Source organism: Patella vulgata, chromosome 5 (assembly GCF_932274485.2).
Source record: "Patella vulgata chromosome 5, xgPatVulg1.2, whole genome shotgun sequence".
Taxonomy (NCBI): domain Eukaryota; kingdom Metazoa; phylum Mollusca; class Gastropoda; family Patellidae; genus Patella; species Patella vulgata.
Genome location: NC_065883.2, coordinates 52,652,309 through 52,679,644, shown reverse-complemented (window position 1 = coordinate 52,679,644; position 27,336 = coordinate 52,652,309). Strand labels below are relative to the sequence as shown.

The window sequence follows — 27,336 nt, the reverse complement described above, 5'->3', positions numbered from 1 at the left end:
ATGAGCTTTGGTCGCAGTCCTAGAAGACTGCACGCATTTTGTAACTAGACTAGGAAATCTTGTGTCGGGAGAGTATACACTCTTCTACGCACGGGTTACCCTAGGAAAAAGAGCTAGGTAGCCGAAAAACGGCACCGGCCAACAGGAATTGATCAATATATAAATCCGTGAATGTTGTGAGAGGTCCGATTCGGCCTCAAGAAAATAAGTGGGGAGGCATGGCGTCTGTAACAAGATGTTTACAAGGTGTGCTGTCATTATGCTTATTAATAGTTACCGTTCATTCAGCCCCAAAGGAAAAGGAGGTTGCTGAATCCGAAATAGGTATGTGTTATAAATATTTACCTTTATTAATAATAATTATTATTTATTATATTGATAACCATTACAGTCACCATTCAACAATTTCGTTTCATAAAATGGAAACGGGCTAAAAAAGCAAGTTCTGTCTAGCGAACGGATTGATCACATGTATGTAATATATTTGCATATTTTCAAATGTATACATTATGCATATATATTGATAAACTTAGATAATTTTATTTTTAATTAAACTTATTATATATTTTTTTCAATGATGTATTGCCGTTATTTTAATAAAAAATAGTATTTTAACTTATGGAAATTCGTTTACAGAATTGTGAATGTGCTTAAAATAACGGGACAATTTTGTTTCAGTTAATGCCATGCATTGAAACGAAACTACTCTCTTTTGAGTTTATTTCTCAAATTATTTAGAATCATACAAATTTTGCAATGTTGACACGTTGTGAGATGTTTCTTATTGTCACGTGATCTCATTAATATAGGTCATCTCGGGTCATCCAATATGGCCGAATATACCAGCCTGCAAAGTTCATTATGCCACGTCTGAGAAACCTGCGTCAGCAGTTTAACACGATGACCGAGTTTACAAATAAATTCAAACATTGAATGAAAAAAAATAATTAAATAATAATTCTTTCTTTTGAAGTTATGTAATTTTTTAAATCTTGTTACCTTCTGTCTTTTTGTTTAACATTTATTTTTCTTAATTTTAAACAATTCCTACATCAAGTGATTGATCGATTGTAATTCAATATTATGCAACAGTTTAACTGTTGCATCGGGTAATTAATTTTTTTTCAATATTAAAGTCTTATATTACACGATATTGATTATTTATTGAACTATTTAAATTAGGTATGTAATATTGCTAGACCGATGGATTGATCGATTTGATTAATAGACTGCATTGTTTTACCTTTTTCATTGATAAACGGAATTTCAGGTGACTTCTGTTGATCAATACACAGAATTCCAAGTGACTTGTTTTGATCAATACTCAGAATTTCCAGTGACTTTTTTGATCGATACACATATAATTTCAAATAACTTCTTCGATCCATACACAGAATTTCAAGACTTAAAGTTGACATTGATTTTCCTGCATTCATCGTTCGGTTCGATTGACATATTAGAGTGATGGACTGAAATTCAGTGATTAATTTGGTTTTAAAGGGCCGACTGGGTTTACTTTTAAATAGACACATGGAAAGGGTAGGGTGGCATTGTGGAAAACTGGAGATGGATTGCGCAAAGTAATTGATCAACAAAAAACACCGCACGTGGGTGGCTGGGGGAAGCTTTATACCGGTCATGTATCAGTCGCTGACAGTACCAGATAATGTTGATTATCATAAGGGTGGACATGCCTGATTTTACCTGAAATTCGTTACTTCGTGACCTTGACCCATATCTGAACACACCCATTTGAAAAAGAAATATCCGAATCATTACTTATATTGAATTTATTTATGTGCATGTATAAGGGCACCTTGTGTTTATAACTGAAATGCTTGTGTTGACCACGAAGTGTATTAAATAGTTGTTTTAACAAATCGTTGACGAATGCAGTACGTTATATCATAGTTACAGTTGTTCTGAGAACCATTCAGATTACAATAATACCTTCATTCAACACTGGCTATTCACGGATTGTGGGTCAAAGATTTCCATTGTATACTGGGTGGATGCAGTGTGTGCTGAGTGAGGTATAATACCATGAAATATAGAATTAATAATACCATGTATATCATGAAATATAGAATATAAGCCGAGTAATATCAGTAATACCATGAAATATAGAATGGGTAATATCGTACCATGAGAGAGAGACGTGTGGTTTACCGTCCACTCGACTTACATAAATATGGCAAATTTGACCTCTCTCTATCTCTCTCTCTCTCTCTCTCTCTCTCTCTGTAAAAGGGTTACCAGATTATTTTAATTGATTTCACACACTCTAGTTGTTGATTACAGAGTACGCTATGAACATATTACATGTTGTATTTAAAATGTTTGAGAAGTTTTATTACTTATCAGCGATGGCAAAAACAGTCGTTACGACACACCCAAAATAATCATCATCATTAAAGTCTTGTGTTTTAATAGACATTTCATTCCATAATTCAAACGTCAAGTCAATATTAGGGCATCGTTATACCAATTACACGTAATAGAAGCACCAAAACAGGTTACTTTTTGTATTCTACCGTAATTTCGCTATGAAAATTTTGCATGAATAAAACATTTGACATAATTTATATACTATATTCATCTAATTGTTATGTGATAGGGATAGCATCCCGCCATTTTAAATTCAAAATAGGTCTTTTGACCGTAACTCCCATATTATTTTATTTGATAATGGCCCATACGTATAGATTGTAATAATTTTCTAGTCCTCAAAGATTAAATTAGAAATAGTTTATCTGCATTGTTATTGTCATCGCACAGGAAGTACCACGTGTGCATATTTTATAGGATGTCATGGTAACCTGTTTTAAGGGTGTGTTATATAACAGAAATGGAATTAAATCTGCAATATATGTAATTGTGTATAGTGCATTTATTGATAAATTATATCGTATAAAATTAAACATCGAAACTGTTGTCATAATAATGAACATTATGTCTATTATATACGTATCAATTTGAAATATGACTGCAGCAATAGTTCAAGACATAACTAGATATTAGAAATTCTGATTCTTGGAATCAGATAATAGATGGATAATGAAATATTTAATTTCGATAATAACAGGTATATTAATCTAACTAAGGCATTCCTATCTGTGTACATGTACAATTATAAAAATGTATTCGTGGATACATCACGGCATTACCGCGGAATGCCATTGCCATTTCACACATGCAACCCGTTATACTGGGACACTCAAATAGCTTTATCAATTCAGTATGCATAAATGTTTTAGTAAAATGCAGGTTGACATTTAACAAACATATTTGCAGTGACACAGTTTATAGCAATGGGTCAAATTTGTGATCCCAAGGAAAAGCTTATTTTATTTAAAAAGTCAGAGTACAGTCCCGTGTTCTTATATTATAGGCATAGTAAATTATTGCCAAATATGGGAGGGGTTATAAGCCAATACGTCATATCAAAATGATTGACAGTTCTGACAGCTTCACCATTCTCGACTTCCTTTTCCAATTGAAATCATATGCAATTGCGGCATAGGACAATCTAAATAAGGAACTAATGAAACCCTTTTACGTGTGTTGCCTAGGACAACGAATTAAACAAAGAATCTGTATGGGACACATATGCCAGTTATAAATGGGTTCCATTAAATAGCATTCTACTGTTTAAAGAATGAAAGGAAATAACATAATTACCTACATATGCGGAAATAAATCGTTTCGAATATGAGAAGCAAGAATTTTGTGACCTGAAGAGTTATGTTAATGTCACTCACATTAGGGTTTAGTGTGCATATACATAAAATCACACCGCTATAAATAGCATAATTAATGGAAATTGAATGGGGGTTTCGGGGAAGGGGGGACGGCCAATTATAAATTAGAAGACCACCACCTCCTGTAGCACTATGCATAGAGCTATGAGCCGCGGTTAGATGTGGAAATCCCCACATCTAACGTGTGACGCATACTCTCTTCTACACTATTTTAATAGCCTTGTGATCGTCTAGTATTTGTAATTCTCTTCTTTGGATTTCTTTTCACGTTTTGTATTTCATTCTTACTATCTCAGTAATTTCTGCATTGTTAGATGACTTAATTCAAAATATTTAATTTAAAAATTAAGAACTTTTAATTAGTTTTTCATTGGTTTTTTGTGTTGTCTTTTCTTATACTGTTACCATAATGATGTGTATAAAACCTCAAACCACGTGCTTGACGGATTGTTTATGGTTTATTATTGTTTACATTTTGAATTGTAAACTATATGGGGCCACCAAAATCTTCCAAGTGCTTAGGATCTCTATAGTTCTTAATTCACACCTGATTTTGGGCGATTGGAAAAACTGAAACTGGTCTTTGTCCATTCCTTGGTGCAGTGGTCAAGATGCCTCAGCTATACAAATGGTTGGTTGTTTTAATAGATTGAATAGTTTTAATTATTATATCAATTTCTATCAATTTCAGCGTGTACCTTTAATGGAGAAAAGTATTTAGATGAAGATGTATGGAACCCCGATCCTAACAATACTTGTTGGGAATGTATTTGTTTGAAAGGGGAAGTATCTTGTGCTTTCAAAAAAAACTGTGAAATTGAGTATGGTAGGTGATTGTTTAAATCAGTGATATTAAGAGACGGTTTGCCAATCGGCATTTCTCGATAAATTACAGTAAATTTAATGTATACGCGGACATTTGGCGGCAGAACAATCATCGTTACGGCATAAGTTAACCGTAAAAGTCGGCGATGTTATTTAAGCCACTCATTAGGGTAAATAAACTTAACGCTCTATAGAGTTTGTTCGAAATAAGTTAGATATCGATCCTCTATTGAAGTAAAACAAATCTATACGCATTTACTGATCACATCTGCTGTATACGTAGACAGATTCATTTTTATAGTCCGGTAGTCTAGTCAATATGGATCATTTGCTATAATACGGACAACTTTGTCTAGACTACCCGGCCATGTGGATAGAGAATCCAATTGAAGATCAGCAAAGGATCGAATTTTAAAGAATTAAAATACTTTAATATTTAATAGTCTCACGAAGTGACCTTTTAATTCTTGATTGTTCATGGCCCTAACTGAATTATCGTAAAATTCCTCTAACAAATATGTTTGGAGACAACCTTTGACGGGGTGGGTATTTTAACCCTATTTCAAATCTAGTCTGATTTTGAAAGTTTCTAATTTAAAATTCATAGTTCATCTACTGTCGTCAATATTTCCAAATAGATAATGATACTGATTTCAACTATTAAAATTACCACTGAATCAAGATTAAAATGAAAATGTTATAGAAAAAGTACCTAATTTGTATTTATATTTTTTGCAGCTTCTGCTACCAACAGAGATGCTGTAAGTATTATATTGTCATTATTTTTTGTATTGGGTCTGACGCTTTAATGATTTTACGCCCATTAGTTTACCACAGAATAAGTAATATTATTGCGCAAGATATTAAAAATGAAATAAATCAATAATTTATGTTTTTTTACAGGCACTTCACGCCGCTTTGTCTACTGTCCAAGTAAGTATTTATAATGTAAAGCTTAATAATATAAGTATTAATAAGACTCATTAATTGCAGTATAAACTGTCAATATTGTGGAAATATATACAAAGCTCTGTAAAAATTTTAACTTATATACACTCACTCGAATAAAAAGGATGGAACACAGTTTTTTTTAAAGATTACTTAAATTTATTTTAAAAACTATAACTCTCCCCCAAAACATTTTATGTTGTTGGATTAAGTCATGTAGTGGCCATGTCTGATAATTGTAAATAACTTTGACAACCCATTAATGAGGGCAGGATATGCGGTGGCATAGGCACCAGGCGACTAGGATTTAATTTGGATATGGCGCAAATGCCAACTCCGTAAATAGACCAACGTTATCTCAAATTCACATAAGAGAGGCAAGGTTTTTTTGTTTACAGTATCATAAACTATTTATTATTTTAATTTCAGGGCCCCAGCGGAAGCGTTGGATTTGCCGGTGTTTCTGGTAGAATTGGACAAATGGTAAAATTTTAAATTTGTTGATCTTAATCCATATGTTGTTACTTAAGTTTCACTCCCAGTTTAGAAATGAAATGAAATGAAATGGGGTTTAACGTCCCATTTGTTCTGCTCCGACTGTGCTAATGAAGACGGGCCCCCAGTTTAGTGTTGACAGGCTAAATGCTATTTAGACTGAACTTAGTTTCAAATGATAGTTTATTATATAAATATCAATAGAACATTGCCAATCGCCTTGTCGTCGTGATCAACCGACTTTATGATGTTCTAAATTGTAGCCAGGTATTAGTTACAAATATTGCTTCCCTGATTTAAAGCTTGACTAATTATTAAGCAGCTAGAAAGGAATTCAGAAAAGAATGTCATAACAGCCCTTATGAAATAGAAAGCCGCGGTGGCTTAGTGGTTCGATACCGATGTTGGTACAGGAAGCTCTACGCATTGTTTTCCACATGTCAGTGAAAGAGGGCCCGAAAAACCGAGACGGCGTAAGGACAAATATAAAAGCTGGAATTCGATGAAGAAAAGGCAGAAACGCCACTGTACGGGAAATCCCCCCGACCCGTCCCGTCCCGTCCCCATATCACACTGAAGTTGTTGTTGTTAGTTAGTTGTATTTTACGTCCGCTTCCACCGAGGTGATATCGCAGACATCACACTGAAGGGCGTATGCTCGTTTTTATAACACCCCGCTTAGTGCAGAGAAGTAGGACATTAAACGTCATTTCATTAAGTAGTTGTGGTGCAATTTATAGTTCGCCGTTAGGGAGGTAATGTACACGCCCCTGGAATATTTTAATTCATCAGAATTTGTTTTAATTATGAGGTGTACTGTGGCATATAATTCAGTAAACAAAGGCAAGGCGGCCACAATATGCTTGCCAGCTGTTCACCTCTATAATACCACCAAGTTCTCTGCGATGAGCTCCTTAACTTAAAGGAGCATTATTAAAGATTTTTTCATCCACCAAATTCTCACCCGAAGGAATAATTTTAACCACATTTTAAGAGTTATGTGATCATAGCCAAGCATTAGTCATTAAAAATTTAAAATATTTGCCATATGCAACACAAATTCATTGAATAAGCTTGAGTAAATGCATGTATAGTATATAAGAAAATCTTGTATGAATTAAATAAAATATTCTTGTTTCTAGGGCGACACAGGAAAAGATGGTGTCAGTGGAATTCCAGGACCACCAGGATCTCCAGGTCAAAGTGAAATGGTAAGTGGCATATTTTATTTCTGAACAAAAATCCAAAGATAATAGAATATACAAAATAATATTTCACGCATTTTGGAGATGCTGATTCCAATCAAATAGTGTATATGAAAACCATTACACTTTCCAACGTGTGCAATGTTACATTCTTAAATGCGTTTTACTATATTTACCTGTTCCATGCTAGGTAGGGGCATTTGCCATTGACTATTGTACTTGCGCCTTTTCTTCTTTGGATCCCATCTGTCCAGGATTCGTTAAGGTGTGTGGACAATTTGAACTACATACTAGACAACACTTTCTTTCTAAGTTGCCAAGTGAAAATCGGGCGTGCGGCATTCCAAAGTTTCTTGTTACCCCACACCACCATTCGAACTAAGGACCTTCGAATCATGAATATGGCACCGTGATTGGTCAGCCCTCCCTTCAATTACAAACCATAACCACAACATACCATAACCACAACGTTTATTGTTTTTTGATATTGTTATAATTTCCTAAATAGTACTTGAACATTGCAGTATGTTATTTGATATCTATGTATATTGATAGTGAACATAAGATCGTATAATTTGTTGTGAAGCTATGAGAAGACACGCATGAGATCTATCCTTTAACAGCTAAGACCATTTTGATAACGTGACCAAATTTAAGCTGATTTATAAGATAACCAAATATAAACAGATTTATAACATCAAATTTAAGCAGATATATAAGATATCCATTATTGAAACAGATATGTTCAAAAACTCTTTTAATGAATTTTATATTATCAAAGACCCTTTCTCTAACAACTTCCTATTTTTAGACTTCGTCATATTTAATGTAAATAATAGAAACTGGTTGGTGGGTATATATATATATATATATATATATATATATATATACATGTATATATATAGAGAGAGAGAGTTAAAGTCCCTGTGGGTTCGTCTGGTGCCAGTATATACATAAATACATTCCTCTAGCGACCATGAACTACTAACATAGCTTGTAAAAAAACACTTGACTCAACGTCGACAACGTCGACTTGAATTTATCAAATATCTGACCCTCTGCTTTCGTTTTGCTCTCACTCGTCCAGATGTATATACTGTGCTCAAACCTCTCCGTACCATGGCTCTATTTTACAATTTCTTCTACTGTCATCAGTTATTGGTAATTTTTTTATTGATGTGTATTATTTGTATTTTTGCCCAGTCAGCAGATCAGGCATACAATATGTACTTTGCTAGAAACTTTGGTGATAAAGCCGGAGCTGCTCAATACCCTGGACCTCAGTATTTACAAGCACAAGTAGTAAGTATTAGCTATTTTATTTTATCTTTTTAATCATTTTTTTATTGACCAAATATATTTTTCTTTACCAATTTAACATCACATTTACTTAGTTTATATGGCATATTGATTGTGTTGAATCGAAAGGTCCATAAACGGTCAATGTACAAATATTGAAAAACGGACATAATATATGAAAAATGTTGTAGGTTAATTGCTCTTGTGTCTATTGTATGTTTAACTAATTTTGAAAACCTGACATGCATTATTTGAATTGTATAATGGGTTTGTACTATATTCATTATGCATAATTTCTTAAACAATGGTAAGCCAAATGCTGAATAATTTCAAAATGCTGATCTACGGCGTGTATGTAATTCACTTAATCCACGGCATATGGTAGTTATGAAGTTAGCGACTAGGAAAAAATAACAGCACATATGTAACAGTTTTGTGTTGGTAGCCCATTGTCAAACCAAACACGGAAACGACATGTCTGCCTTCCCCATTCTTAACCACGTGTCACTATAACAACAAACAGTCTCATTATTTCATAGTTTTTATGTTACATTATTTTCTAAATATAAAAACATCAAAGTCTAACAGTGTTAAAACACACATTTTCTGACCCGAAAGACTGCGATCAGCATTTAATCCATTTCACTATTTTATACCTGAGCTTAGAAAATGATGGTTCAATATAACAATGGAGAATCTAAGAAATGAAAAATATCCCCCTATTTTTTACAGTTTGTGTGCAGTATTTAGTCAGTCATAAACAGTCAGTGTGCAGTGTTTAGTCAGTTATATAAAGATCTATGCAGTATTTACCCAATTATATAAAGACGTATGCAGAATTCAATCAGTAAAATAAAAGCATATTCATTGTTCTGTCAGTTAAATAAAAGAATTATGCACTGTTCAGTCAGTTACATACACTTTTATGCATTAGTCAGCAATAGTTTAACTACTTTGTTTGATCGACGGCAATAAACGATTCTACGTCATTTTCTCAAGTGTCATGTGCTTTGGTTTATTTTGTACATTTGTCCACCAGATTGTGAAGATAAGCTTCTGTATAATGAATGTTCTCTGTTTAAAGTATGATGAAAGAATTTCCGGTGGGGAAAGTATCAGCTGATTTTGATGTGCTCTTTACTTTATATTAATATTAGAAAATATTTTTCAGGGACCCATGGGACCTCGTGGACCTCCCGGACCCCCAGGAACACCCGTAAGTAACACTTTTGTTTTCACAAGATTCTTGAAATTATTTTGGAAATTGTTAAGTATTATTTTTAAAATCTGATTGATTATTCTTCGACTTTATGTTGGTAATGGCTATAACAGTTAACACAGTAAAGCAAGGAATCCACATTTTTTGTATTTTGCATATTAATGTATGGGCTGTAATTGCATTTTGTATATCAATATATGGGTTGTAATTATATTTTGTATATAAGTGTATGCGTTGTAATTGTATTTTGTACATCAATGTACGGGTTGTAATTGATTTTTTAAATTTTTTTAAGGGACCTCAAGGACCCCAAGGATTACGTGGTGAACATGGCGACCCTGGTCCACCAGTATGTATAAAGATTTATTTTCTTATACAAGACCACTATTTCAAATAGATGTCAAATACAAGTTTCAGTTGAAAGATAAATAACATTATCCAGAGTTTGATTATTGATCGAATATGATTAGTTCAAAGGGAAGCTTTCACTACTTGTTTCTCTTAATGCTATACGTAGTCTTTAAATATATGCACTATAAAATCAAATAATACCATGTGTTCACGGTATTTGACCTTTCACGACTTTTTCGTTCTAAATACTCCAAAGAAATTCATAAACAAAGAAACCACTGCCAGGTTTAGACTTATCGCAATTTTAATTAGGGGCTTTTAATCATTTGCATAATTTTGGAGAAAAATCGGCCAGAAGCTTAAATAAAGTTTATTCGTATTTCCAGGGAAACCCAGGAACACGAGGAGAAAATGGACCACCTGGACCACCAGGTAGTCAAGGAGAGACTGGACGACACGGAGAAGATGGTTCGCCTGGACCCGCTGGACCCAGAGGTCCACCTGGTGCTGCTGGTATGCCTGGTATGCCCGGATCACAAGGACACAAGGTAAGACAACAATGTCCTCTTTAAAGGAGCTAAATCGCTAATATTTGGGATTTAGAAATTGACACAAATGGGCCGCAACGCATATACTAATGTAATGTAATATGAATGTATATAAACTGATTTACATTCATTCGTTTCTTTTTTACTCTCATTTCAAATCAATTATGTTCGGTGAAATACGCTAGAAGTCTCAATCGAATGGCAATCTCTAGCGTCTGGTTATTCCAGTCTACACCGAGGTATTTATTGCACATGCTCTCCAGATACGAATATGGTGTCATCAAAGACACTGAATGTTACAAATGGCACTGGTAAAATGTTTGGTCCTAAATATTGGATATCAGTAGCCCATCTTTTCCCCGGTAAGATCACAACATCAGTGTTCATTTAAATTGACTAATAATTCGTGTTTTCGATGTCTAAGACTTTGGATGATATTGGGTTAGAGACTTAGTACTTTAAGTAAGCGTTATTCAGCATCTTTGGAATCTGGCATAGTTACATATAACATACAATGTAACCTCTTTCAATTACGCAGGCTTGCATAGTATTCATCCTGGTATTTTTCTTGTAGGGATTCCGTGGATTCAGAGGAAAACGTGGAGAACAAGGTCTTTCTGGAGAAACTGTGAGTATGAACAATCAAACAATAAAAACCTCTATCGTCAGACTTTTTTTTTAGGTGTGCATTGTTCTTTCTTTCAAGAAAAGACTGGCATTATATATGTATATCCCTATATTGAGAACTAAGATTTAGAAAACAACATTAGCTCCCTTAAGGTAATGCAAACACATTTTGAGGTAATATTGTTTTAAAATATTGTCTTCTGGTTTGATATATAGACACAAGAATTTATTGTTTTATTTGTTATATGTTTTCAGGGACCCGTTGGATCGCCTGGAGCCCCTGGACCCTCAGGACCACAAGGCCCACGTGGTCCCCCCGGAGGACGAGGACAAGACGGTTTACCTGGTGCACAGGTAAGCAATGTTATACTTTTTGATTACCTCTAAAAGTCAATTACCTGTAAGCCAGGATCTACTATATGTTCTTAACTGATGTATGTGAAATGATAACTATCGTAGACACAGTTGATTTAAAAACTTTTTTGACGTTTGTTACAGGGTTTGAGTGGAGTTGATGGTTTGGCTGGTCAACCTGGTCCTAGTGGATCTGTTGGTCAACCTGGCCCACCTGGAGTTCCAGGACAACCTGGTTTAAAGGTGAGTTGTTTTCATCGGTATATAACCAAATGGTATAAAAATAATTTACTTTTACCAAAGTACACAGAAAATATATATTTTCAACGTCTGTAATTACACCGTTCTCATCTTGTTCTGTGGTTTAATAATATTCATTAAATCTTCCAGGGTGAAGCTGGTTCTGCTGGACCCAAAGGAGGTTACGGACCCCAAGGTCCTCGTGGTGAAAGTGGTATTCCTGGACCCGATGGTGATGTTGGTGCCCCTGGTCAACCTGGTATGTCAGGAGCTGATGGAGATAAAGGAGCTACTGTAAGTATTGTCCTTATTGCCATCTGTCAAAACAGTTGATAAACCATTTTCTTTCATGCTATAAGGTTGTGTAGGCTACATACACGTTTTTTAGCAGCAGGTAATCCAAACCAGCACGAGTAAAAAAACTTCAGAATGGCTGCATATAATCTAGATCATAAAATACGTATTGTGTGTTGCGCTATGAATGTATTATTACTTATGTTATATCATTATATCTATTCTAAATATTGTTGTTTTAGGGAGACCCCGGTGCTGCTGGTGCCCCTGGATTCCCCGGACCACGTGGACCTCCAGGTCTTTCTGGAAGCCAAGGTAACAATGGTCCAAAAGGAGCAGTGGTAAGTTATTCTATTTTGTCTGCGATATCACTTCACTGGAAGTGGACGTTAAATAAAGCTATTTCACACACACACACGTTATTCTATTTCGCATTCTTAAATTTTCCCAAATTCGAGATTTTATTGTTGGACGATTATATATAATAATGAAAGCCCTCTATTATTTCACACACACACACACACACGTTATTCTATTTCGCATTCTTAAATTTTCCCAAATTCGAGATTTTATTGATGTACGATTATATATATAATAATGAAAGCCCTCTATTGTTTTTGGATAAACTATTCTGTTGGTTGTACATTTTAGGGAGAGTCTGGACAACCCGGTTACAAGGGAGAACAGGGAACCAAAGGTATTCCTGGATCACCTGGCGATAGAGGTCGACCTGGTCCCCCAGGACCTCAAGGAAATAGAGTAAGTTTTAAACTTTGCAATTTCATAACTTTTGATATCTTAAATTCAATTATAAAAAAGTTTATATTCTGAGAGTTTCAGAAATGTATGAAAGTAGCTAAATCACTAACATTTTGGGGACTAGAAATTGACACAAATGGGTTGCAACGCATATACTAATGTAATACTAGTATGAAAGTATATAAACTGATTTACATTTACTCTTATATCAAATCAGTAATGTTCGGGGAATTTCGCCAGAAGTCTCAATCGAATGGCAACCTCTGTGTCTGGTTATTCCAGTCTACACCGATAGTATTTATTGTGCATGCTCTCCAGATAAGAATATGACGTCACCGTTTGACATGACTTGTGGAATAAGTCTAACCTCGTTCTTCGAGTCCCTTGTTACAAATGGCGCTAAAAGCATTATGGTATACGATTCGTGTACCAATGGTAAAATGTTTATTTTGTCTTAAATGTTGGATATCAGAATCCCATCTTTTTCTGGTAAAATCACAACGTCGATGTTGATTTAAATTGACAAATAATTCGTGTTTTCAATGTCGAAGACTTTGGATGATATTGAGTTAGAGACTTAGCTACTTTAAGTATGTATCTTTAGGTTTTGCTTGCTGTTTTGGTTTTAAAACAATAATATTTTATATTTAGGTATTTATATATTTGATATGATTGTAGGGTGAACGTGGTTCTCAAGGTGCTGCTGGACCTGTTGGTCTAGAAGGAGAACGTGTAAGTATTGGTAATTCACTTAAAGCAACTTTGATACTGAAAAATACAGCCTAGCTCGTTATTTATTAGAATGTTATATTAGAACTAGAAGAAGAAGCAGTAAGATATCCTTGAAAGGCATTCACTTGTGAAGGCATTATATATATATATATAATACAGACAACTTCATGGATATCATTCGCTAAGTTTATTAACTGCAATGTTTCAATGAGGTATCAAGCAATGGTACAAACATATTACAGATAAGTTAGGATTAAGCTGAAAAAAGATGGTGTCTATTGTTTGATATGATTCTGTTTCTTACTCTAGGGTTTGAGTGGTGCTCGAGGTATTCCTGGTTCTCCAGGATCCCCAGGTACCAAAGGAGAAGATGGCGCAGCTGGTCTAAGAGGATCTCGAGGTGAATCTGGTTCTATGGTAAGTTGAACTTAATTCTATAAAATTTTAATTTTTATCCAAATTAATGGTGCATTAATATACATGTATTCACCAATGCTAATTTTTACAAGGTAACATTCGGCTAGTTTTAACACATTTGACTAAAGCAGATTATTTCTTTTTTATTGTCATGCCTACTTATTTTTTAATTTTTTAGGGTGAAGCTGGTCGTATCGGCCCACCCGGTCCCCGTGGTGAAGCTGTAAGTATTTTCATTTCATATCATTTTCTCATTCATGTCATATTCAAGACATGAGTTTTCTTTGTGGTGAATGATATCAGATTATGTGTATATATTTAAACAGAGATGACTTAGTATTAAGTATTTGTTTCAACGCTGTGTCATCTTTGATTTGGAACCACTTAATAAGAACACCAATAACATAATTACTTTAGGATTTAGTTTACAATGAAAACGATTGTTGATCAACAATTTGGAAGCTATACTTTAATGTAAAATAATTTTCTATTTAGGGTGCCCCAGGACAACCTGGTCCCGATGGAAAATCAGGATCTCCCGGTCCTTCTGTAAGTATATTAAACATATCATTTGTTTCATTCAGATAAATTTAGATAATCAATTAAAGCAAAATTTAAAAAGTTAACATGCCACGCATTTAATAAATTTGACTTTGGTCTAATTAATGCAAATTATATGTCAATGGACTTAATATTGGTGATATTAATTTTAATTAACAGGGTCCACCCGGTAATGATGGTCGACCTGGTGAAATGGGTCCCCCTGGTCAATCCGGTCCTCCTGGTGCCCAAGGTCCCCAAGGAGCTGCTGGCGAAAGAGTAAGTACATTTTATAAAACTATTGTTTGTATAATTAATAGATATCTCTCGCTTACTTTGGATACTAAGAATCATGATGGTTTCGCTGTTGATACATTATCAAATCAAGTGGTTAATACCTTCGTTACTTACAGGGAAATCAAGGAAAGAGTGGAAGTCCTGGTATCCAAGGAGAATCCGGACCCCCCGGTGACACTGGTGCTACTGGAGAGATGGGACCCCAAGGTGCCCCTGGACCCGAGGTAAGTTATCATTTCGATCGCTATATTTATATTTGTCATATTTTACAAATTTTTATATCTATTTTCAAAAAATATACAAAATATATAACAGATTGATATTTGTATAATTTCTTAGTTAATTTTAAGATATTACTTCTTTAATAGTATGTTATCTGCTTGTATTTTTCTAGGGATCTATGGGAGAACGTGGAGCTGCCGGTAACGATGGTCCACCAGGATTCCAGGTAAATTTACAGTATCATTATCGATATTGATTGATCAGAATAGTGTATCAATATCTACAATTGATACCTGAACTATTTTTAAAAAAAATTATATTTAAGGACATAACCCATTTTCTCTTAGGTAATAACAAAGGGTTCATTCACATAAACGGTTCTAAATTATTCAAAGCAACTTAACCAGTTAGTTTTATCTATTTATTATTAATAGATAATAGATAATCAACAAAAGAATAAGAAATATTTCCGTGACAGCTACCCCGGCTATTATTTTGTTACGGTTGATAAAGGGATAAAATATATGGTAATACGATTTTTGTTGTAGGGACCTCCTGGATTACCTGGTAACCCTGGTGAAGCTGGTACTGATGGTGAGCCTGGTATTCCAGGACCACCTGGTGCATCTGGCAAAGCTGGATACAGAGTAAGTACTATATTATGTCTTAATGAAATGACTAATCTGTATTGATATGTTTTAGAGTGTCACGAATTATATCTTTAATAAGATATACGTTTGTCAATATAAAGAACATTTGGAATAATGTTTGTAAAAACTTCATTAGTATTCTTGGAAACATATTTGAATTAAAGAGAAACTAGTAGTTATTTTTACACTTTTCTACGCTTCTCAATGTACGTTTATCTTTTCAGGGTGAACGTGGCTTCCCAGGACCTCGAGGTGAACCTGGTGCTGAAGGAGAATCTGGTAATGCTGGTAGTGATGGTCCACCTGGACCTGATGGTGAACGAGTAAGCATTTCTTTCTTGGTTATCTTATTCGATATTTGAGAATGCTTTAATTTGAAACTTTTTTATGTTATTTAGATCCAGTTACCATTTTATTTCATGTGATCTTTATTATTTTCTTTTATAGGGAGCTCCTGGTGAGAAGGGTATCAAGGGAGAAATGGGACCACAAGGACCTATTGTGAGTATTGTTATTTATTCTAAGCTACATCAATTATCTGTATTTATGCTTTATGTAAATGTACTTTTCTTGAATTTCATTATTTTAAACCGTGCATGGTATCGATGGACTTGTGGATTATAGGAACATCTTTATACTTCAGGGACCCCAAGGAGGACGTGGACCTACTGGACCCCCTGGAACTAGTGGCGATAGTGTAAGTATTTTGATACACTTATTTAATGCTAGTCTTAATAAAAAAATATAGATATTTGTTTCGTTTTGATCTAACATATCCGGGGCAACGTCCGACAGGGTTTGCATTATGCACGTGATTTTATTGAGTTTGTATGTAGATCAGCGGACGATGTCTTGGCGTGATTGGAACTGCTGCCATTTCAGTGATTGTTTACAATGTATTGATAAAACTGGTCAGGTGTTTAGTAAAACTAAGCCCGGTTAAGTAAACTTGAGTCCAGTTTAGTAATATTGAGGCTCTGTTTTCGCCATTAGACAAATCAAGTCAATGGAATGGTAGTGTAAATGTTTAAAAAAATGAAAATACAACATACAGTTAATAATATTGTTCTTAAACCTTCAATTTATTTTGTATTTCTCATTATTTCAAAGGGTGAATCTGGTGCCCCCGGAGCTGATGGTTCTCCTGGACGACCTGGAACCCCAGGTGCACGTGGTCCTCTTGGACCCCCTGGCTTAGCTGGACCCCCTGCTGCTAAAGGATCTGCTGGTGATCCCGGTCCTCCGGGAGAGAATGGGCCTCCTGGATCAGGTGGAGAACGTGGTGTTGCTGGTCCCCAAGGAGAACAAGGATACCCCGGTTTACCTGTAAGTTATTTCTGGATCGTTTGAAAACTTGCTTCAATAAATAGGTATGTGTAGCACTATACAATGCTATGCGTCGCTAGTTAGATATGGAGAGACGGGTCACGCATACTCTCTTCTACCACATATTTTAATGGCCTTGAGATCATCTAGTATTATCTCTGGTTATATTTGTTTCTTAATCTCTTCTTTGGACTCAGCCGTTAAGACGCTTATCTACCAGGAAAAACAATGGATACATAGGTTACAAGCTTGGGTTACATTATAATTCTTAAAATTAACATGTCTTTCTCTCCACCCCCTAATTTACAGATTGACGTTACTGACAGAACACACTACATCATATGGCTCTCCTACAACCCAATAGTGTCTACTCAATCCAGATGGTGTCTCTTGAACCTCAGCGGCATCTCTCTCTCAATGCATGTCTCCTCCCTAAGAATTTAGCGGCTGTCTGCTGATTGCCCAGAACTCTGATAGTTATCTAACCTTGGGTTTCGGATTTCAATTATATGACGTAATTAGTTATAATCATTGTTTACTAAGCCAAATGATGCAATGGTAATTGTCCCCCGCCTTTCGAAGAAAGCAGGGGAATGTTAAAATGAGTCTGTCCGTCTGTCTGTCTGTCCGTCACACTTTTTGGGACACAATAGCTCTGCTTCTAATTGAGGTAGAATATTCAAACTTGGTGTAGGTGTTTATTAGGCGAATACCTTGACGGAGTTCGAAGATAAACATTTTCTGCTTAGCGTAAGCAGAGATCAGCAATTTGATTGGTTGATGCTTTGGGACATGATAACTTTAGTTCTAATTCAGCGAGAGTGGTGAAACTTGGCGTATAGTTTCTTTACATCAATACCTTGATTAAGTTCGATAATGAGCATTTTCTGCTTAGACGAAGCGATGAGCAGTTTGATTGGTCAAGACTTTGGAACATAACAACTCTGCTTTTAAATGGAGGTAGAATGTTTAAACTTGATGTAGATGTTCATTAGGTGAATGTCTTGACTGAGTTCAATGATTAACATTTCAAGCTAAAGCTAAGCCGAGCTAAGCAATTTCATTGGTCAATGCTTTGGGACAAGATAACTTTGATTCCAACTGATAGAGAGTGATGAAACTTAGCGTATAGTTTCACTACCAGGTACATGTACTTCAAACCTTCACTGAGTATAGATAATCAGTTTGATTGCTCAATACTTTTGAAAAATCATTTAATCAATATGTGTCATCTATTTATTTTGGGATTTCGGCGGGGGACATCAGCCTGTTGGCTTGTTTTCCTACCATTAGTGATAAACATGATATTCCGGTTTCACCTAGAATCGACTATGGTTTGGTTTAATAAATCTTTTTATATGTCAACCCGTCACTCATTTTATTTTAAGTGCCTGACATTTCACTTCTCTACAATACTTGTATGTGAACCCAATAATTAGTTAACGATATAATATTATAATGATATTAATAATTTAAAGATCAACAATTCTATCAACATGTTTGCGTATTTACATGCACTGCTCCACTGTCATTTGAAATCTTTATTTATCAGGGTGCTGCTGGACCTACTGGAAACAAAGGTGAACGAGGTGCCCCAGGTTCCAAGGTAGGTTGAATATAGTAGGTTTATTCACACGTCTTCATCAATTCCACCTAATACATCGATTTATTTTATATAGTTATATATTCAAAAGAACCGTAATTTACTTAAGTCTTGAGAACCCAAAAAGTAATGTGCAGGCATCAATTTAAAAAAATCTGCTAGCCGAGATAATCATTTATATAGATTTTAAGTGTTTGGTGGAAATGTACAGATTTTAACAGTTTAAATGGTGTATACATATTTTAACAGGATAAATGATGTATACAGATGTTACATTTTAATGGTGTATACAGATTTTTACAATGTAAATGTTTGGTTGTATGTTAGTGTTTAATGTTGATATTTTTATTTATGTAGGGAGAGACCGGTAATGCTGGTGCTTCTGGAGAACCCGGATCTCCTGGACCTCAGGTATGTATTTATACTAGAAAATGATGGTCCCAAGCTATGGAATTTCCTCCTGTTATTTAAGTAGATAATAAACTTCCTTGGCCACGAAACAAAAACTGACATAAATTGTACATGCATTATTACACGTGTACATATATTCCATGAATGATTCAAAACTAATTGATTGGTTAAGTAAGACTGATATACTATTTATTATTATCCATTATGCAGGGAGTTCGTGGTATTTCTGGTAGACAGGGAGCTCGTGGTGATGCTGGAGTCGATGGTATTCCCGGAGAACCTGGCAACCCTGGAAGTCTCGGACCACCAGGACGGGCTGGACAGCAAGGATTACCGGGCCCATCCGGTCCACCTGGACGATCTGGCATCAAGGTAAAGTCAAGTACATTTTTATACGCCCATATGGAAATGTGGTCGTATATTGCCGACGATTCTTGTGAACACTCTACAGACTACATTTATCATCTGATTGTTTCGAAATTGATAAATGTTGTTTAAATTAGTGAGATAAAGAAGTCTATTTAATTTCAATCATTTCCTTTAATTTCTTCTGGAGTAATGACCCTTGTTTCACTTTGTTGAACCTTGTGAATGCTCTAATGACAAACTTTATGAAATTCATATGCGTTATTTCAATTAATGAAACAAAGAGGCCTATTGAATTTCAGCAATTTCTGTTAATTACATCTAGAGTTATGGCCTTGTTTTACTTTGTTGAATCTTATGAATGCTCGAACGACAAAAGTCGTCATCCGATCTGTATGAAATTTATATGCATTATTTTATTGGTAAAACGAAAAACGCTGTCGAACAATTTTTGTATATTACTTTCAGAGTAAGGCCCTTGTTTCAGTTTGTAGGACACTGTGAACCCTCAAAGGACGAAAATATTAATCTGATCTGTTTGAAATTGTTTCGTTGCCTGGCAACCTATCTTATATTTTTTTTATGACAATTGATCTGTGTGATTAGATAAACTTTCGCATTACCTTTTAAACAGCAGAATAAATAGAACAATCAACAAACGTATACAGTATATACCATACTAATAGATACACACTGAATATCAAACTAATTTGGTATATTCTAGGGTATTCGAGGAGGAACTGGTTCTCCTGGACAACCAGGAACCAATGGAGCTAGAGGTCAACCTGGACAACCGGGTAACAAGGGTATTCGAGGTGAAGAAGGAGCACCCGTAAGTGTTAACATTATATTCTTGTCGATACATTTTAAAGTTTCTTATGTCTGTTTAATATTAAAATTTGTTTTCTAATTAAGTAACAATAATCACTTTAAAATAGTCGCCATGGACGTTGAGTCCGACATGGTTGTGCTCTGTATCGATAAAATCTATATATGTAGCACTGAATGTGATTGCTTTAATTTGTTGTATTATCTGAATAATTTTGAACTTTTACAGGGATCTGTTGGACCTCCAGGTGCTGCTGGACCATCTGGTGAACGGGGTGAAGCAGGACAACCTGGTGTTGGCGGTGAACGTGGTCCTACTGGTCCTCCTGGTTCAACTGTAAGTATGTCGCCTGAATTTAAACATAGAGTATAGATAATATTCCACTTAGAGTATGCTATCAATGAATAACCAAAGAGAAGTCATAGTGTAAAACCATCAATCTGTAACAGAAAATAATGATTTTTTGCTCAATTATCACAAAAAGAAACATGTTGGTAATTTCAGGGTGCTCGAGGTGAAGCGGGTAGACGAGGTCGAAATGGTCTTCCTGGATCACCAGGTCCTGTCGGTAATCCCGGTAACCCTGGTGCTGTAGGCGAACCTGGTCAATCTGTAAGTGTTTTTTTTCTTTCTTACTAATTGTTTTAAGCCATAAAATTGTTAACCTTTCGAACAAGAGAATCCTTGGAAACACGAATATCCCATATAATTCGCCCTGCACTATTGCATTGTTTAAATTCGTGACGTAGATGACAAAATTATAAATAAAATCAAACAAAATCTTAATTAATTGGATACCGTAATGAATATTTATTATTAGTTCGTTTTTACTTACAGGGTCCACCCGGTAATGATGGTACTCCCGGATCTACTGGACGACCTGGAGAGAAAGGACCTGATGGTGAAGCTGGTCTTGTTGGAGCACCTGGTTTACCAGGTTTACCTGTAAGTTTGCTAATAGTGAAACTGATACACAATCAGCTGTTTTGATGACATTTTATGTGCCAGATACACTGAATAATTTAGTCATTTCACATGTACATTTTAATCTGGTATATTGTAAGGTTGTTCTTGATATATTCGATCTATATAACGATATTTAAGTATATGGCTGAAGTGCTAACATGTAACTGATTTCAGGGCCCAGCTGGTTCATCAGGAGCTACCGGACCAAGTGGAGATACTGGTGTTAGAGTAAGTACATCTTTAGCCATTAATACAGTATTCTTATAAATGCAATAAATTTAATAATTAATTTAGAAATGTAATAAATTTTATCATTAATATATATGTAATAATTTAACAAAAAAATAATCATTCATACGATATTCTTAAAAATGTAATAAATTTAATCATTGATATAATAAGTTTCTTGTTGCTATTAAATTATTCATTTACTCAACTACTTATTATGTTTAAATACAGAGATAAATTGTAAGTTTTCAATTCCATTGTTCTAATTATTTCTTTTGTATATTTCCCATTATAGGGAGAAATCGGACCTGTTGGACGTGCTGGCCGAGCAGGACAACGTGGACCTCCAGTAAGTGATCTTATATTATCACCTAAATAATGTATATTTCTCCATAAAAATAATATTTAGGAATAATATTATATATTACGTTCTACGGTGGATAATCCACGCCTAACAAAAACTTAAATTCCCAAACAAAATAATGTACGTCATGCATTTTATACATATTCTAATGTATAGTTTAATACAATTATGTGTATTACAGGGTGTACAGGGTGCTCAAGGTATCCAAGGAGGAGAAGGAGACGTTGGAAAACAGGTAGGTTATTTACCATTTCTTAAATTAATTATCAATAAAATGATACATTTTCGATATACAAAAATGAATTCTACATTCAGACTGGTTTTAGATTTTAAATACATTCCATATTAGTGGTGAAAAAAATATATACGTCAAATACATTCTCTTAAGGTTTTCAGTTAGTAATAATGATAATAATACATTGTCTGGCTTATACTGAATATAAAATCATTATGATATAGCAGATGATTAATTTACTTTTAGGGAGACAAGGGTGATCCAGGTTTCGCCGGTATGCCCGGTCTTCCAGGACCTCAGGTAGGTTATTGTTACTCTATATGTTTACCCCACATAAATCTATTCTCCATTTTATTATTTCTATCAACAAAAATTGTGCATTGTTTTACAACAGCTTATACTATTTGGGTTAAAAAAAAGTCCTTATTTAGATAACCCACATTAATGGCTGTCAGTCTTCAGTTAACTCCACCATTTTCACTATTAAAATTTTCGGTTGAATCGATTGTTGTTTTCCACAATGAAGATGTCTGAATCATAAAACGTCGTTATTTCTTTTTATAAATTACGCAATTTAAAATTTGTATTGTATTGATTTCTTTAGGGAAGCAATGGTGAGCCAGGTCCACCCGGACCACCAGGACCTCAAGGTAACCGAGTAAGTATACAATATAATATACTATAATATTACCATACGATAATATCTAGTTAATATGAATATATCTTAAACATTTATATTGAATGAAGTTAATTGTGTTTTGTGCTATAAATGGGGTATTTAAGATAATTTCAAGCTTAAAAATTAATCTCGATTGTTTTCTTGTAGGGATCTGAAGGCAAACGAGGTGCTATGGGTATTGATGGTAGTGTTGGTCAAGATGGTCCCACTGGACAACCTGTAAGTAAAGACTCTGAAAATGAAAAGAAAAAATCTCCAAATAAACAAACAAAACCCAATGTTAAAGGGTCAATAATATTTTAACTGTATATTGGTATTCAAAAAAGTAGAGTGAATTTTTAATTTTTCGTAAACTAATCATTAGTTCGTTCATTGTTATTATATTGTAAGATATGTCAGAAATGTTAAAAGAGTTGAAGAAGTTGTGATTTATCATTAGAAATAATCATAAATCTCTGTTTTGAACATTAATATGAACATTTATATTTGATTCAATTTAGGGTCCACGAGGTCCACCCGGAGAAGATGGTCGACGTGTGAGTATTATTTATTGAACCGTGAAAGTTTTTATAACAACCGTTAGATTGATTTCTAGCTGTGTATGGATGATAAAACAGTTTATGGGGGTAGATAAAAAACATATTAATACAAACACACCCTTTAAGATTAGGGTGGGCTATTTCGTGACAACATAATAAAAGAATCACGGAATTCATATCTATTAAGTTAACAACATTTGTAAAAGGTATTTTGAACTGTTTGTTTCAGGGTTCAGTTGGTCCAGGCGGTCCACGTGGTCCACCCGTAAGTATTCAATGCTGGAAACCAATTTTAAAGATTTTATTTATTTTTTAATATATCTAAATATTATTAATTATTGATGTTATTCTCTAAATGCTGAAATGTAATTCTGTTTCTTGCAGTAAAGTAAATATCTAATAAACAATTTACACCAGAATAATACATATATAGGATAGTTTATAACAAGGTTGTTCGCATACATGTCATTTTTATAATTGTACCTTTATTATATTAGGGTCCACCAGGACGAAGTGTCTATTCCAATGCCATTACTGGTTTCTTCCAAGGTGGTGCCAAGGCTGATCCTTATTTGGTAAGATTTGTTTTAACATATGTAAACTAACAAGTGAAAAATGGATAAATCATTCAATTGTAATTCTCAATAAAACGGCAAAAATGGGTTTAAGCGATGTGGCTTTTACAGCCTTGTTCATAACGATGACCTTAAAACATATTTTAAAAATATATTTTAGGCTGATACCAATGGCGATGAAGAAACCAAGAAAGCGCTTGAACTCATGGACAAAGTTAGGGATGAAATCGCCAAACTTGAAACACCAACAGGAGAAAAAGATGCCCCCGCCAAGAGCTGCCGAGATCTCGCCCTAACCCAACCAGCACTTGTTGATGGTGAGTCTTCTGAATTCGCCTAGCTTGGTACCGTCAAAATATTAATAATGGTTATAGAAAAATACACCGACTGATGATTATTGAATATAAAGGAGGTGGATGCAACTTGATGCAGATTGATCTCATAATATTAGATTTGAAATCCCACTGCACCCCAATGTGTAGATGGAACTGTATAAAATAGTATGGAATGATAAACCCGACACAAAGTATCATACTGTTGTTACACATCTTGACACATTAGACAATCCGTATATGTCCTGCGGACTGCTTCTAGTAAAAAGGTAAAACGGGTAATATAGGGACTTTGTTGTGTCGATTAAAATCCCAATTACTATTCCCTTATGTTTTTCTTGTATTTTGTCGATTAGCAACGCATGTCTTTAAATCCAGTTATTCAATAATTATTCATATACTAATCATGTCTGTGTTTTCTCTCTAAAGGTTACTTCTGGGTTGATCCCAATGGTGGTGGAATTGCCGATGCTATTAAAGTTTATTGTAAATTCGAGAGGAACGAGACTTGTGTTCCACCACAAACTGAGACAGTACGTATTGAATTTAATATAAGTGTGACTTATCACTGATTTCAATAATACAAATAAAAAAACTGTATTTGGAGTTCTCAAATCCATAAATATTTTTGTTAGGAAAATCTTATTACTTAAATTTAGATTCTGCTTTCGTTTCGTTTATTCGGTTGCTCACTTAACATCGAAAGACATGTTTTACAGCATCATAATAATACCTTAGGAGGATGATTTATCAACGAGATATCTCGAGAAGTAATGCCTTTCGCGAGATTGTACGGAATTTCGTGATAAATGCAGCGTTTGATTGGAAGGTTGAACTGCGAATTATTGAACACGCCCAACAGAAATCTATTTCGATCGAGATGAAGTGGACTTACCAATCAAAACAATTTAACGAAACGAATTATTGTGCATCAGTTATAAGATGTTTCATTTCAAAATTCCTCAGTTTGTTGTCTATTCCAGTTTGAAAAGAAACAATGGTTCGATAGCTATTTAGGAGAAAGACAATCTTTTGCTGATGTTTCCATGTCATCCATGGCTGAAAAGGAAGGCCTTGAAAGTGGCACTGTAAGTAATCCCCAGGTTTGTGTTATATTATTTTATTACTTTATATAGAGATAGCTTATTGACTTATCAGCTTTTGACTATGTAATTAACAAACTGGAGCTATGAAGTTAAAACTAGCAAATCTCTGTACAAATGTAATAGATAATAATAACGACTGTGTCATAACTAGGCCTATTTGATTTGGGTCAAAAATAGAATTGCCGATTTTACTAAATATATAATATGTTGATTTGTTTGGTGGGATAACAATCTGTGTTTTTTTCAATAAATTATAGGTCGATTGATAAAGTTACCTTTGAGATGTAACCCACTATTAGTGTTCCACTGTCAACACCCGAGACCAAAATTAAGTTTATAAAATAAAGCCGACTTCCACTTGATCAAATATAGAATCCTATAGATGTTGCTTCATGAGATCAACCCAATTCAATTCTCTTTTTTTAGACCCAAATCAAAGAGGTTCATCGCTGCAGCGGCTCAATTAATTCTAATTTTTCTCGCCAATATTGCAATCTTATTAAAAATTTAATCCTGTTTTTGTTGACAACACCCATTGATTCATAACGTATTAACTGGTTTACAGGATAAATTTATAGGTAATATTATTCATTGTAAAAATAATTATGAAGAATAATGTTGCATTTTAGCTAAACAAAAAGTAATTTAGGACACACAGAGGTTCGGTATAACGTTTAGACTGATTGGAATATTACACCTTTTAAAAACAAGCATTGAATAAATTTGACCTTCTGTATTTTCAGTTCCGATATGTTCGACACGACTCTGCTTTCAACTTCTTGAGATTAGACCACAATAAGGCAAGACAAGAAATCACTATTAATTGTAAAAATACTAATGTTGTCTTTGATCAATCCTCTGGTGATTATAATAGCGCCATTGAATTATTGAGCGATGACTATGAAACAATAACATCTAATGGTAAAAAAGCATTTAAATATCGAGTTAGAGAAGATGGTTGTAGAGTAAGTATTATATCTATTATATGCTATTTAATAATATATACACTGACATCCATACTATATACACTGGAAATTAAGACACATGATACATTGCTTGCAGTTAGCAATATATCTGTATAATTTGTAATTATGTCTTATTATGTATTAAACATCCAAAACAGCCCAAATTTCGATGTTGTGAATGGCGTTATTGGTTCCACAAATCAAGATTTTTACGTTTAATGCTGTGAATCAATATTTAAAACAGTAAATCACAATTTTAAAAGATAATAACTAGCAAGAAGGTTCTAATTTAATAAGATTATTAGAAACATGTCTTAATCACAAATAAATATTTTTATGTTTCTAGATAAAAGATGGTTCATGGAGAAAATCTGTGATAGCTGTACAGGTTAAAAATAATCGTATGTCACGATTACCAATTAGGGATATAGGTTTATTTGATGTTGGTGGGGCAGATCAAGAAATTGGTATAGAGCTTGGACCAGTTTGTTTCAGTTGAGGCGTCATTTCTATTCATACACATTAGACAATTATTCTATTCAATTATTTTTCTCACTAGAAAGACTATTTTCCAAATCACTCGACATCATTATTATGTGTTTTTGTTTATATACTATTATGATATGATCTGTCTGAAACAACAACCAAATAAACAATGAATATTATTCTTTAAATAAGATCTTCTCAAGGACCAAATGAGAACAGCGGAAGACCAAGGCGGACATATTTTTTTGTTTTTTTTATATTGCCGAGGAGTCATAAAGCTGGCAACTCGTGAAGTGACTGTGATGTAAACAAAGAGCTCTACTACTGCCATTAACAATTCATACTGTGTTATTAACGCTATCATTCTAGATGAAAATATTTGATTATTTTATTTTGTAAATAAAAGTGATAAATGTCAGCATTTCATTGCTACCTCCGCCAATTATTGTCACAGCAATCCGTCCATCTGCCGGTTTTTACTGAAATGAATAAATAAAAAAATTCCAAAAAATATACTCACTGTGTTGTGTGGGTTCCTTCTGG

At 34.3% G+C, this 27,336-nt stretch overlaps 1 protein-coding gene across 1 annotated transcript; it reads left to right on the top strand.

Annotated features, from left to right (window-relative positions):
* Positions 1–27,306, top strand: LOC126820727 (collagen alpha-1(I) chain). Its single transcript, XM_050548817.1, has 49 exons — positions 1–324; positions 4,453–4,587; positions 5,325–5,347; positions 5,490–5,519; positions 5,964–6,017; positions 7,172–7,240; positions 8,438–8,536; positions 9,705–9,749; positions 10,048–10,101; positions 10,490–10,651; positions 11,226–11,279; positions 11,534–11,632; positions 11,777–11,875; positions 12,023–12,166; positions 12,409–12,507; positions 12,818–12,925; positions 13,604–13,657; positions 13,967–14,074; positions 14,253–14,297; positions 14,570–14,623; positions 14,795–14,893; positions 15,028–15,135; positions 15,306–15,359; positions 15,682–15,780; positions 16,008–16,106; positions 16,231–16,284; positions 16,427–16,480; positions 16,894–17,109; positions 18,662–18,715; positions 19,070–19,123; positions 19,334–19,495; positions 20,214–20,321; positions 20,547–20,654; positions 20,823–20,930; positions 21,156–21,263; positions 21,459–21,512; positions 21,808–21,861; positions 22,058–22,111; positions 22,358–22,411; positions 22,716–22,769; positions 22,938–23,009; positions 23,291–23,326; positions 23,559–23,594; positions 23,827–23,904; positions 24,065–24,221; positions 24,666–24,769; positions 25,220–25,324; positions 26,086–26,307; positions 26,654–27,306. Exons 1-49 carry the CDS (start codon positions 219–221, stop codon positions 26,804–26,806), a joined length of 4,359 nt encoding a protein of 1,452 aa, XP_050404774.1. The 5' UTR covers positions 1–218; the 3' UTR covers positions 26,807–27,306.
* Positions 27,307–27,336: the final 30 nt, after the last annotated feature.